This window comes from Canis lupus, chromosome 19, assembly GCF_003254725.2.
Source record: "Canis lupus dingo isolate Sandy chromosome 19, ASM325472v2, whole genome shotgun sequence".
NCBI classification, from domain to species: Eukaryota; Metazoa; Chordata; class Mammalia; order Carnivora; family Canidae; genus Canis; species Canis lupus.
The window spans coordinates 12,390,707-12,404,620 of NC_064261.1; the positions used below are offsets into that span (position 1 = coordinate 12,390,707).

The window sequence follows — 13,914 nt, forward strand, 5'->3', positions numbered from 1 at the left end:
CAAAGCAGTCTTTTTGGTGGAAAAAGATACAGGTTACTTGGTCAAACAGTCTGGATTTAAAGGGTAGCTATGGGTAGAATTTGTTTGAGAATGTGAGCTGCTTAGCACCTGGAGACTTTACAATCTGTGTTGTGGAGGAAGCCTACTCTTATAAAAAGCTGAGCTTGGGTATACCTATTCCTGTTGGGGAAAGAGGAACCCCCATTTCAGTTAGATTATTATCTAGTTAACCCAGAGTAAGGTTATAGAACCACTTTCAGATAGTTCTATTTATTGTACCACAGCATATTTTTTTTTTAAGATTTTATTTATTTGAGAGAGAGAGAGAGCACCCATGATTGGGGATGGTGGGGAAGAGAGGGAGAAGCAGATAGCCCAAAGCGGATCTCAGTCCTAGGCCCCCAAGATCATTACCTGAGCCAAAGGCAAGATGCTTAACCAACCAAGCCAGCCAGGTGCCCCTAAATACAGAATTGTCTTGAAGGGTGTTCAAGACAATTTAATCAAAAGTGTTATCTCTTGTGACATTTAGAATATTTTTTTTTATTTCAGCTATTTTACATTTCTTTTTAAGATATTAAAGCTGTCCCCAGGATTAGTTGGCTTCAAGGCAAATTCCACCAGTTAAATGAGTTAATACCTATTCTTCTCAAAGTATTCTAAAAAACAGAAAAGGAAGGAAATCTTCCAAATTCATTCTATGATGCCAGCATCACCCCAAAGCAGGAAGACACCACAAAAAAAAAGAGAACAACAGGGCTAGTATCCCTGATGAACATGGGTGTAAAAATCTCAATAAAAACACTAGCAAACTGGGATCCCTGGGTGGCGCAGCGGTTTGGCGCCTGCCTTTGGCCCAGGGCGCGATCCTGGAGACCCGGGATCGAGTCCCACTTCGGGCTCCCGGTGCATGGAGCCTGCTTCTCCCTCTGCCTGTGTCTCTGCCTCCCTCTCTCTCTGTGTGACTATCATAAATAATAATAAAAATTAAAAAAAATACTAGCAAACTGAATCCAGCAATACATTAAAAAAATTATTCACCATGATCAAGTAAAATTTATTGCTGGGTTGCAAGGGTAGTTCAATATTTGCAAATCAATCAACATGATACATTAATAAAAGAAAGGATAAAATAAATAAAAATTAAAAAAATAAAATACTAAACTAGTTTACAATGAGCATGAATAATTTCAAAAATTAGCAATTTTTATATGTCAGTTTTCAGCATTTTATTTTATAAATATAAAGTAACCAAAATTACTGATATGTCTTACTATGTAACAATGGGAACAGATAGACACATGATTATGGGCTTTTATTTATCATTGATTTTAGTTTCTAAACTGTTATAATTTCTTAAGACAGTTTTCTTTTTTAAGGTAATATAATCTTTTGCAGATTTACCATGAAGGCAAAGTAAATGAAAGTGATTACAGAAAACTAGAAGAAATGCACCAAAGATGCCTGGTTGCAGAGCGTTGTAAAGATGATCTTCAACTAAGACTTAAGACAGCAGAAAATAAAATAAAACAACTTGAAATAAAGTAAGTTATTCTTTTGGAGTTTCTGTTAACATTTTCAGAATTTGTACTTTCTGGCAGATTCTTTTTTTTTTTTTTTTTAATAGGACTTATGTATATGTGGAAAAAAAACTTTTTAGCACGAAATAGAATTTTTTTCAGGCTTATTTCTGAAAACTGCTTTCCTCAGGAAGAAAAGATTTAACAGGACTATGCCCTTTTATTTTAAATTTCTCCTTTCTGGCAGTTAAATAGCATGCTCATAAGATTGGAGTTTTTTATACTAACTATTCGGCTTCCTTCTTAGTTATTGCTTTTATACTCAGTTTATGTGTATACTTCTTTTGTTAGTGAATATTCTATAATAACCCATCACGTTTATTTGTTGCATTGTCTATTAAAATGGTAAATTTATAGTCTGGCATATCCCTTCTGAATATTTTTCTACCTTTTTCCCCCAGAGTATTACTTAATACAGTAAAATTTAAGTTGAATTGTGTGAAATCTCAGTGTGTTACAGAATATGTTTAGTAGATATTTTAAAAATAAAGAGGAATAATGTCAGCAATACAGTGGAATGAATTGGAGGTATCCAGCCCATGTCCCTCCACAGAAACAAATATGTAAAAGGAATCCCTGGACAAAAGTACCTTTGTGAGAGCTTTGGGATCCAGGTAAGAGGTTACAAAACACTGTTGGAGCCCCAAAACAGGGAAGTAAGCCTGCACACCAGTGACAGTGCATACTATGGTCCTGTCTATGGACCAAAGCAGCCCCATCTCCCCATGGTCTTGGCTGCAGCACCACTTGTCTGCAGTCCTGTTTCTACCCCCTCCACTAAGGGACTCAGTAGAAGCCATCCCTGTGGATCCTTCTGATAATAGGTCTGCCAACCTCAGAGCTGACTGTGATCCTTGTATCCTGGCTCTAGCTCCACTTTCCTATGGTCTAGAGGCAGTCCTACCCAGCCAAAAACCAGCCAAGTGAACTAAAGGAAGTACTAACAGTTGCCCAGCAGAAGTCACACCTGACTGCAGACTTAGCAAAACCACAAGACATGGATCCAGCACTACTCTACCACAGTTTAGGTCACCTTTCACAGCCAAGGATCCACCCAAAAGACCCAGCAGAAGCCACACTTGTAGATGCTTCCAGGCCCCCCTCCCGACCTCAGACTTGACTCCAATCCCTGAGGCCTTGTGACCCAGCTTTAATCCCACTCTACCACACTACAAAAGCAGCCCTACCATCTCATGGACCAGCCAGTGACATGACAGAAATACCCTTAGGAATCCACTGGACACAACACCGGACTATGCTCCTGATTACATGCCTGCCAACCATGAACCTGGCAGATAGCCACACAAAATAATTTAAGCCTTGCTATACCACAATCCCAGAAGCAACCCCCACAGTTGTAAGACTTGGCAGGAGAAGCATCTGCCAAAATCAGTCTGCAAAGACTGGAAGAGGAATCTGCTTCTTCAAATACATAGATACTGAGAAAGAATCAGACAAACACATCAACACCAGGGAAAACTAATAAAGCTCTACTAACTGACCCAAAAGAAATGGAGATCCATGAACTGCTTGACAATTTTAAATGTTGTCTTAAAAATCAATGGCTATGAGAAAACACATTCAACTAAATGAAATCAGAAAAATGGCATGAACAAAATGAGAAGTTTAACAAAGAAATAGAAACCATTAAAACAAATCCTGGAGCTGAAGAACTGAACTGAAAAATTCTGTAGAGTTTCAGCATCAGACTTGATCATGCAGAAGAAAATCAGCAGACTTGAAGATAGGTCATTTGAAATCATCTAGTTAGAGGAACAAAGAGAAGAAAGAGTGAAAAAGGGTGAAGAAAACCTATGTGAGTTGTGGAATATCTTCAAGTAAACCAATATGTACATTATGAAAATCCCAGAAGAAGCACAGAATGAGAAAGGAACAGGTTTATAAAGAAATGATGGAAAGCTTCCTAAATCTGGAGAGGGAGTTGAACATCCAGATCCATGACACCCAAAGAATCACAGATAGGCTTAATTAACATCAAGAGGTCTTCACTTAGATGCATTATAATCAAATTACCAAAAATAAAGAAAAAATAATTTTGAAAACAGGAAGTGATTCATCACATACAGGGCATGTCCCTCAATCCCTGTATAACTATCAATAGATTTCTTAGAAGAAACCTTGCAGCAGAGAAAAAGTGGCATGATATATTCAAAGTACTGAAGGAAAAAAACTGCAAACCAGGAATACTATACCCAGCAAAGTTGTCCATCAGAAATGAAGGAGAGATTAAAAATTTTCTAAGACAAACAGAAGCTCAAAGCTCATTACCATTAAAGTTGCTGTACAAGAAATACAAAGAGTTTTTCAAGTGAAATGAAAGGATACTAATTAGCAACATAAGAACACATGAAAGTATAAAACTCACTGGGAAAAGTAAGTACATGGTCAAACTCAGAATACTCTGAATGTAATAGTAGTATATAAATCGTGTTTAACTTTAATCTAGAAGTTAAAAAGTAAGATTATTAATAATAGAGATACAATAATGTGTTAATTGATACATAGTATAAAAAGATGTAAAAAGTATGACCTCAGGAACAAAAATGTGAGGTAGCAGAGAAGTAAATGTGGAGATTTTATGTGATTGAAGTTAAATTGTTATAAATTTAAAACTAAGATTTTATGTAAGCCTCATGCAAATCAGAAAAAAATGTGTAAACACACAAAAGAGAGAGAAAGGAATGAAAGCAACTACTGTAAAAATACAGCAAATCACAAAAGAAGACAGCTATAATAGAAGTAAAGGAACTATAAAACAAAAAAAAATGCATACAAATTAGAAGTAAAATTGACTGTGTTTACAGATGATGTGATCTTATATATATTGAAAAAACCTTGAAGATACCACCAAAGAAGTGATTAGATCTAATACATAAATTCAGTAAAGCTATAGGATACAAAATCAGCATACCAAAATCAGTTGCATTTCTATATACTAACAGCAAACTATTTGAAAAAGAAATTAACAATCCACTTGAAATTACATCAAAATGAATAAAATACTTAAATTTAACCAAGGAAGTGGAAAAAACTGAAAACTAAAAAATCATTGGTGAAAGAAATTGAAGAAGTCATATATAAATGTAAAGATATCATCTTCATGAATTGGATGAAATAATATTGTTAAAATGTCCACATTCTTTACAAAGCAGTCTTCAGATTCAGTAAAATTCTATCAAATTTCCAATGGCATTTTCCACAAAAATAGAAAAAACAATCCTAAAATTCATAATGAACCTCAGAAGACTTCAAATAGACACAACAGTCTAAAGTAAGAACACACTGAACACATCACAATTCCTGATTTCAAAATAGAAGTCTTCGGGCAGCCTGGGCAGCTCAGTGGTTTACCGCCACCTTCAGCCCAGGACGTGATCCTAGAGACCTGGGATCGAGTCCCACGTCAGGCTCCCTTCATGAAGCCTGCTTCTTCTGCCTATGTTTCTGCCTCTCTCTCTCTCTCTCTCATGAATAAATAAAGTCTTTTTAAAAAAAACAAAATACAATCTTCAATAATAAACAGTTTGGTACAGGAATAAAACAGACATATAGATCAATGGAACAGAATAGAGAGCCCAGAAAATATGCATGCATTTATGGCCAGCTGATCTTTGACAAGAGTGCCAAGAACATACAGTGGGAAAAGGATTGTCTTTTCAATAAATGATGTCTGGATGTCCACATGCAGAAGAATGAAATGGACTCTTAGCTCACATCATATACAAAAATCAAATCAAAATGGATCCAAGACTGAAATATAAGTCCTGAAACTGTAAAACTACTAGAAGAAAACAGGGGAAAAGCTTCTTGACGTTGGTCTTCAAAGTGATTTTTAGATATGACCCTATGAATACAAGTAACAAAAACAAAATAGATTAGTGGAATTATATCAAACTAAGAAGCTTCTGCACAGCAAAGAAGAAAAGAGAACAAAGAGACCACCTACAACACAGGAGAAAATATTTGCAAGCAGTACATCTGATAAGGAGTTAATATCCAAAATATATAAGAAAGTTGGATGACTCAAGAGCAAAACAGATAAACTACTTTAGAAATGGGAAAAGGACCTGAAGAAACTTTTCTCAGAAGACATACAAATGACCAACAAGTATATCAAAAGGTGCTCATCATCACTGATGATCAGGGAAATGCAAATCAAAACCACATTGAGATACATCACTCTACACCTGTTGGAATGGCTAATATCAAAAAGACAAAAAAGAGACTCCAGGTAAAGATGGCAGAGACTACATTTAGCCCATCTGGTAAACTTACCAGATTTGTACTGCTGTGGCTGGAGGAGCCACTCCAGTGGGAATTAAAGCTGAAAATAGTGTGATCTTGGCAACTGAGAAGAAACAAATCCATTCTGTATGAATTAGCAAGGTGTACACAAGTGGAACCACTTACTGAGTGTGTAGGCTTGGAGTATAGTGGCATGGGCCCAAATTACAGAGTGCTTGCGCACAGAGCTCAAAAATTGGCTCAGCAGTACTGTCTGGCTTACCAAGAACCCATTCCAGCAGCTCAGCTGGTATAAGGAGTAGTGTCTGTGATGCAGGAATATTCTCAGTCAGGTGGTGTTCATCCATTTGGAGTTTCTTTAGGACTATTAGGCTTTCATTAGCATAATAAAGAAGTGATTGGAAAATCCAGAATTTCAGATCATCTCTTTACTTAAAATGTTGAGGGATGTTTTGTTTTGCAGACTTTTTGTATACTTCTACATGGTTTAATGGACTCATGCTTTTTAAATGACACTCATAGATTATAATAAACTGTTAAATCTACCTGCCCCCCCCCCAAAAAAAAAAGAGAGTGTCAGTGAGAATGTAGAGAAAAGGAAGCTCTTGGACATTGTTGGTGGGAATGTAAATTGATACAGCCACTATGGAAAACAGTGTATGGAGATTCCTCAAAAAATTTAAAAAACTACCATCTGATCCAGCAATCTCATTTCTGTGTATATATCCAAAGGAAACAAAATGACTGTCTCAAAAAGATATCTACACTCCTATGTTCTTTGCAGTATTATTCACAGTAACCAACATATGGAAAGAACCTAAGTGTCCATCAACAGATGAATGGATGTAGAAAGGGGAGGTAGATAGATAGCTATTTATTTCTAGTTATCCCCCCTTCTCTATTTTTTTTCTCACAATTTGTTGAAAACCTAGGTTGTTCATATTCTAGTTTCTTCTGCCTCATGCCTATATGTGATGCCATTTACCTTGTTTTCTCTGTCCCATAATTACATAAAACTCTGTCCCATAATCAAATCTAAAAACTAATAATCAAATCAAGAAGTTTGATGGGATCCAGTTCACATTTTTTTATAAGAATTCTTCATAAGCAGTAATATTTTGGACTTCAGTTTGGAGGCACATATGTGATCATTTCTGATGTTAGCATCCTTCTGAATTTATCATCCTTTGATAATCATTGCCTAGATCTATCATTTCATTAGGAACTTTATCAGCCAAAGTTGAAATAGGAAAAAGAACCACAGGATTATGGAAGTAAAAGACCTTGTATATTCCCTCTAACACCTATTAATCAGATAATGGTCACAGTATTTGATTAGCTGGATTCAAGAGATGGACATTTTTATTTTTTTATAATAAATTTATTTTTTATTGGTGTTCAATTTACCAACATACAGAATAACACCCAGTGCTCATCCCGTCAAGTGCCCCCCTCAGTGCCTGTCATCCATTCACCCCCACCCCCCGCCCTCCTCCCCTTCCACCACCCCTAGTTCGTTTCCCAGAGTTAGGAGTCTTTATGTTCTGTCTCCCTTTCTGATATTTCGCACACATTTCTTCTCCCTTCCCTTATATTCCTTTTCACTATTATTTATATTCCCCAAATGAATGAGAACATACAATGTTTGTCCTTCTCCAATTGACTTACTTCACTCAGCATAATACCTTCCAGTTCCATCCACGTTGAAGCAAATGGTGGGTATTTGTCGTTTCTAATGGCTGAGTAATATTCCATTGTATACATAAACCACATCTTCTTTATCCATTCATCTTTCGATGGACACCGAGGCTGCTTAAAAGATACATTTTTAAAGATAGAAATGGAAATTAGCAATATATTGAAGCAATATATGTGTTTGAAGATTGTCACCCAATAATCCATTGTTGAGAAAGTTCAAGAAATATAACCTATTTAAACTCTTAAGAGGGATCCCTGGGTGGCGCAGCGGTTTGGCGCCTGCCTTTGGCCCAGGGCGCGATCCTGGAGACCCAGGATCGAATCCCACATCAGGCTCCCGGTGCATGGAGCCTGCTTCTCCCTCTGCCTGTGTCTCTGCCTCTCTCTCTCTCTCTCTGTGACTTATCATAAATAAATAAAAATTAAAAAAAAAAAAATTTAAATCTAAAAAAAAAAAAAAAAAACTCTTAAGAGGTTTCTAGAACAAAGTTTTTTAAAAAACATTTTTAAGTCCTGTAACAGGAAAATATGAAATAGATCTTATTGTAATTTAGTAAGATAGACAGCTAATGTGTCTTCTTATGGAGTCAATTGAAGTAATAAAGGAATTTTGATCATTACCTACTTCACCTTCCTTACCAGTAGCTTCAGTTTATCCCCTTGAAGTCCTTGTTACACAGTGAGTCTCACTGTTAATAAAAATTTGAAAAAAGTTGATGTAGATTTTCTAGATGAGTGGTAACAGTTCAATTCATTAGTTAAGATTGCTAAATTGGATTATTTTCTTGGGGTAATATACAACATTGTGAAATTAATATAGTTTAAATCAACAGTGAAAAGAAATGGGTCAGAGCAAAGAAAACAAAAGTCTTTACTATAAAACATAGACTTCTTGACTTCTAATACAGATCATTAAGTTTAAAGGTTCTTTTTGTTTTTTTAATCAGTTCCTCAGAAGAGATATCACGTTGCCAAGAAATGATTCGGAAACTTCAAGACATATTGGAGTCTGAGAGAGAGAACTGTGGGTTTGTTAGTGAACAAAGGCTGAAACTTCAGCAAGAAAATGAACAGTTACAGAAAGAGACTGAGGATTTAAGGAAGATTGCTCTTGAGGCTCAAAAAAAAGCCAAATTAAAGGTATTTTCAAGACTTAAAGTTAAATGTGCACTTGTGAAAGTCAAACTATAAAAAATATTTGGAAAGACCCAATAAAACATTTTAAGGCCTTTTTTCTTTTTTTTTGCCTGCTCATCAGCTAGCACTAAATCATAATGCAGAGCATTAACCAGTCTTTTTTGTATTGTAGAATTTGGCAAGCATACTTGAAAATGATTGCTTTCACTATCCACACACACACAAAATTCTTTCCAACCATGAAGTACACTGATATTCCTGCCAAAGCAATTTAAGCAGTGCTAGCAAAACTATAGATTAGATAACTTTATAGACTGCCATCCTCTCTTCTTCTATAATAGCTTCTTACATATTGAATTCTAAAAACTAGCTTTATAGAGGATGCTACATCAGTATGCTTTGAGAACTTCTCATAGGTAGTCTAAAATTTCCATGCTAGGAGGAAGGCAAGAGACAAAAATCTCTAGAAAAAAAATTCTCCTTTGTTTTCACTCTCCTTTCCTCCTTCATCATGCTATGTTAAACATGCTACTGTTTAACTAGCAAAGATGATAAGAACAAGTTAACCTGTTTAAGGGAGTTTCAAGAAGCACTGGTCTCACATCACCATCATGTTGCTTGCCTTAGCCCATTCCATGCAACTTTTATAAAAATTGACATTAACTCTTTATAATGAAGATCTGTATCTTCCACTTTCATAGAAAGGATATAAAGTGGAAGTATTCATGTTTCACTTTGGTTTTTTGTTGCTGTATACTCCTATGAAGTCCTATTCCAACCTAATTCATATAACACATATTCATTGAATGCCTCCTACTGCAAGCATCAAACATCGTAGTTATTTTTAAAAGTTTGAATCTGGGGGTGCCTAGGTGGCTCAGTCAGTTGGGTGTCTGCCTTTAGCTTGGATCCTGATTGGGATCAAGCCCCACATTGGGCTTCCAGCTCAGCAGGGACTTTCCTCCTCCCTCTCCGTCTGCCTGCTGCTCCTTCTGCTTCTACTTTCTCTGCCAAATAAATAAATACATACATACATACATACATACATAAATAAATGCAGGCTTGAATCTGAAATCCTTATACAGAGAAGTTTGTATTTTATGATTTAGTCTTTGGGGAATCAAGACAATATAAAGCTACAGTAATTAAGACAGCGTGCTATCAATATAATAATAATTATCGGTGAAACAAAACACAGTCCAGGAACAAACTCGTTTTTCATAATCACATCATTTATAACAAAAGCACCACCATTGTTCAGTATGGAAAGAATTATCTTTGTGATAAATGTGCTAGATCAGTTGGGTCCATATTTTAAAGAAGCCTTGACCCTTATGTCATACCATACATTCACATTAATTTGAGCTGCCTTGTAGACCTGAATGCAACATATAACACAATGGAGTTTCAAAGAGAAAATCTTCATGACCTTGGGTAAGAATTTCTTAATGAGAACACAAAAAGCAATAATCATAACAAAAATGGATTTCATTAAATTAATATTGAGTCATCAAAAGATACCATTAAGTACAATGCTGGCCCTGGTTTCCAGTTTTGCCTATTAAAAATCACAATCTAAATTGTCAAAAAAGAAAAAAAGGTACCAGTAAGGGAGTGAAAGCAAGAGAAAGCATAATACAGAAAGTATTTGTAATACATAAAATATAGATGACATATGTATAATAGAATATATTTATAATACAAATAATATATAAATATACTTTTATATATACTAATATAATACAAAAAGGACTAATATCTAGAATATAAAACCTGTTACCAATTAATAATGATGAAACAGCAATTAATAAGGAAAAAACAAGCACCCCATTTCCAAAAATGGGCAAAAAACTTAAATATGCACGTCACAAAAAAGAATATATGAAAAGTTCAACTGCATTATTTATCAGCAAAATATAATTAAAATTACAATGAGGTACCACTACATATCCACCAGAATGCTAAAATTAAAAAAAAAATATATCAAGTGTTGACACAGATATAAAGCAACTGGAACTTCCATACAATACTTTGGGAATGTAAGCTGGCACAACCACTACCAGTTATTAGTGTCTTTTAAAGTTGGGCATACATGCATGCATACAATACCAAATAATCCTGGCTACATACCCACAGATATGAGTGCTTATGTTCATGAAAACGTGTATATAAGAATACTCACAGAAGTTTTAAGCATATCAAACACTGAAAATAACTCAAATGTCCATCCACATGAGATTACATAAATAAATGGTGCTGTACTCATATCATGAAATAGATACAGGAATAGAAAAGACTGAACTATTTCTATAAGTAATAATGAAGAGTCTTACAGACCAAATATTGAACAAAGAAGCCAAATGTTAAAAAAACTCATAATCTATTAATATTATATGAGAGTGAAGAATAAGCATAATTACCTATGAGGATGAGATCAGAATAACAGTTACGTTTTCAAAGAGTGAGTAATGATTAGAAGGGCAAATGAGGGAGCCTCGTGGGGTATTTAAATTAGAGTAGTGACTCTGGTATTTCAGTATATGTGTAAAACTTCAGTTGTACTCTTAAGACTTATGTAGTTTGTTGTAAGCAAAAGATAAATCTTGGCAAAGGAAGGTCAGTAGGATTGTAGATAAAAATAGCTTTGAGTTTGAAGCTTGGGAAGCTGGATGATGGACATATTCATTCATTGTAATATTTCTATTTTGGGTGTACTTGGAAGTTCTTATACCAAAACATTTCCATAAGTCAGTGTACTTTAGTGAAAAATTGTTATATCTTCCTCTTGTATTTTAAATTTCATATTACAAATTTCATATGGATGAATAAGTAAAAGTTACCAGTGACACTAAAATGTAGTAGGAAATGTAGGCAAATGTATAATTGATAGATGGAAAGGAACTTTCCTACCAAAACAAAACAAAAAAAGAAAGAAATTACAAACGAATATATTGATAGGTTTAAGTATATAAAGTTTTTAAATACTTAGAACCATTTTTTAAATGTTTAGAAAAGAATTAACTGGGGAAATAATTTTACCAAATATGACAAAAGGCAAAAACCATTCATGTATAAGGAGCTTTTAAAATATTAAAGAATATTTGTAACCTATAAAAATATATGTATGAAACATGAACAGAATTCACAGACTAAGGAAACAAATTGCTAATAAACAACTTTTTAAAAGTTTAAACTTACTATTGATTAACTGCATAATTGTCAGTGGAGTGAATATGCTGCTGAGAGTTTAAAATGCTACACAGCCTTAAATTTGTTCATAAGAAAATAATTAGAGTATTTCACAGTTTAAAAAAATTCATTGCAGCATTATTCATAATAACAAATTAGAAGCTATATCTAGAAATTAAGGAACAATGAAATGGCACATCTACAAAATACTTTATTGAATCATCAAAAATTGTTTCCAAATATTTGTTTTTTATTGCTATATTCTAAGTTTAAAAATAATTTTAAAAATATGAATACATATTTGTATATATGTTGCAATTCTGTATATACTAATCTAAATTCTAAAATTCATAAATAAAAACAATTATGTAGAAGTAGTTATCTCTTGACTTGTAGATTACAGAGGCCTTATGTTTGTTTTTTTTTTATTTTTTTATTTTCCATTATTTTATAATATATCTGTTTTGGGGGTTTGGTTTTTATAATGGGGGAGAGAGGAATCAATGACTCACCTATCTGGTACTACATTTTATCTGTCTTTAACAGTTGAAGACAGTAATTGATGTTTTAGAGAACAAAAGAATGACAGTTTATCTATCCCACGTATCCCACCAAAACTCCTTTTTTGCCAAGTTTGCGTTATATCTTAAGAGAATAATTATTGATAAATAAAGGACAGACCCTCTTAATTAACTAGATAGCTATAAATTGTATTTTGTAAAGAAGATCACTGTCAGATAACTGTTGCTTTGTAGCTGATTCCTTCTTTGCCAACACGGGAACCTAGTGCTACATTTCACTGCTTTTCTTCCCCCTTGAAAAAGAATGTGATCTTCCATAGACAAACTGAAAGGAGCCACAAAGATCAAGACAGTTGGATATTGAGAGGTCAGTTGGCTGCAAACCTTACAACTTATTATATAAAATTTTCCATTTGATCTTAAGGCCACGACATTCCTTTCAACCCTAGCTTTCGCCTTTTCTAACTTCTACTTTCTGCTGGAGTTCTCCATTTCTTTGTGGTCTAAATGTTCCTCATAAGTAGATAAAATTAAGATATGGATAGTTTAAACATTCCAGTCTATTTGTGTGAGTGGTTCTCTGCAGAGGAAGAATACAAAGGAAAAAGGAGAGAGAGACCATAAATCCTTTCTTCCTACCAACATACTAAATTCAATCATCCGTGGGATTTTTTTTAAAGATTTATTAATTTATTTATTCATGAGAGACACAGAGAGAGGCAGACATAGGCAGAGGGAGAAGCAGGCCCCATGCAGGAAGCCCGACATGGGACTCAATCCCAGGACTCCAGAATCACGCCCTGAGCCAAAGACAGACGCTCAACCGCTGAGCCACCCAGGTGTCTCTTTCAGTGGGATTTTTGTTGTAGAAGACCCAGTTGTAGCCCAGAAGTTTTCCAACATCACTGCCAGCCTGTCCAGTTTAACAACCGGAATTTCATCAGCCAAAGGATCTAGGGTGTGTTAAAGGCTAAATTTAAAGGCTAAATTTTGACAACAAGAAGCCATCATTCACTGTTTACAGAAGTATTTTGATAACTTTACTATGTTTTAGGTGCTGAAGATTGTAACGAAGACATAGTCCCACTGACTCGACCTCCTCCTTAAAAATTAAAAACATAATTTTTGCAGGGAGATAGGCAAATTTTAAACATATATTTACAAGCTAGTAGGAACTTTTGGAAGAACTTAGGGCACTGTAAGAACTTAAAACAGAGGGATCTGATTTTGTCAAGATGGAAGCAATAATTGAGGTTAAGTTTTAAAAGTTGAGTACAAATAACTAAGACCAGCAGGAGGGGTAAGATTATTCTAGGCAAAGGGAATATGTGAAAATGAGCCAGGAATGAGAAGACATTTTGACAGACACAAAGAGAAGGAAATAGTGGCACAGTACAAGCTTGTAGAAGGAGGTAAAGACCAGGTTATCATGAAGGACCTCAGAACAAGGACGGTCAAATTGCAGATAGATTTTTCCAAGAGGAAACAGGAAGTTAACTTCTAAAACTATATAGGAGCAGATA

The 13,914-nt window shown here is 34.7% G+C and overlaps 1 protein-coding gene and 1 long non-coding RNA gene across 11 annotated transcripts in view; one reads left to right on the forward strand and one right to left on the reverse strand.

Annotated features, from left to right (window-relative positions):
* Positions 1–13,914, forward strand: part of SCLT1 (sodium channel and clathrin linker 1) — a 178,018-nt gene that overhangs the window by 110,675 nt on the left and 53,429 nt on the right. For 5 of the 7 annotated variants that reach the window (XR_004807007.2, XM_049097251.1, XM_025420618.3 and 2 more), the window contains 2 exons: positions 1,399–1,544; positions 8,492–8,684. Coding sequence is in view for 6 of the 7 variants with exons in the window: in XM_049097251.1 (XP_048953208.1) it covers positions 1,399–1,544; positions 8,492–8,684 (339 nt within the window). In the remaining variant the exon portion in view is untranslated. Of the gene's footprint in view, positions 1–1,398; positions 1,545–8,491; positions 8,685–12,625; positions 12,759–13,914 lie in introns of all 7 variants that reach the window. The other 2 variants (XM_025420622.3, XM_035702209.2) reach the window with 2 other exon arrangements.
* The window catches only part of LOC118351501 (uncharacterized), a 45,121-nt gene continuing 38,578 nt past the window's right edge, over positions 7,372–13,914 (reverse strand). For 3 of the 4 annotated variants that reach the window (XR_004807011.2, XR_007403878.1, XR_007403880.1), the window contains 2 exons: positions 8,184–8,233; positions 7,372–7,658 (listed from right to left, as the gene is read on the reverse strand). This is a non-coding gene — a long non-coding RNA (uncharacterized LOC118351501). The remainder of the gene's footprint in view (positions 7,659–8,183; positions 8,234–13,914) is intronic. The other variant, XR_007403879.1, reaches the window with a different exon arrangement.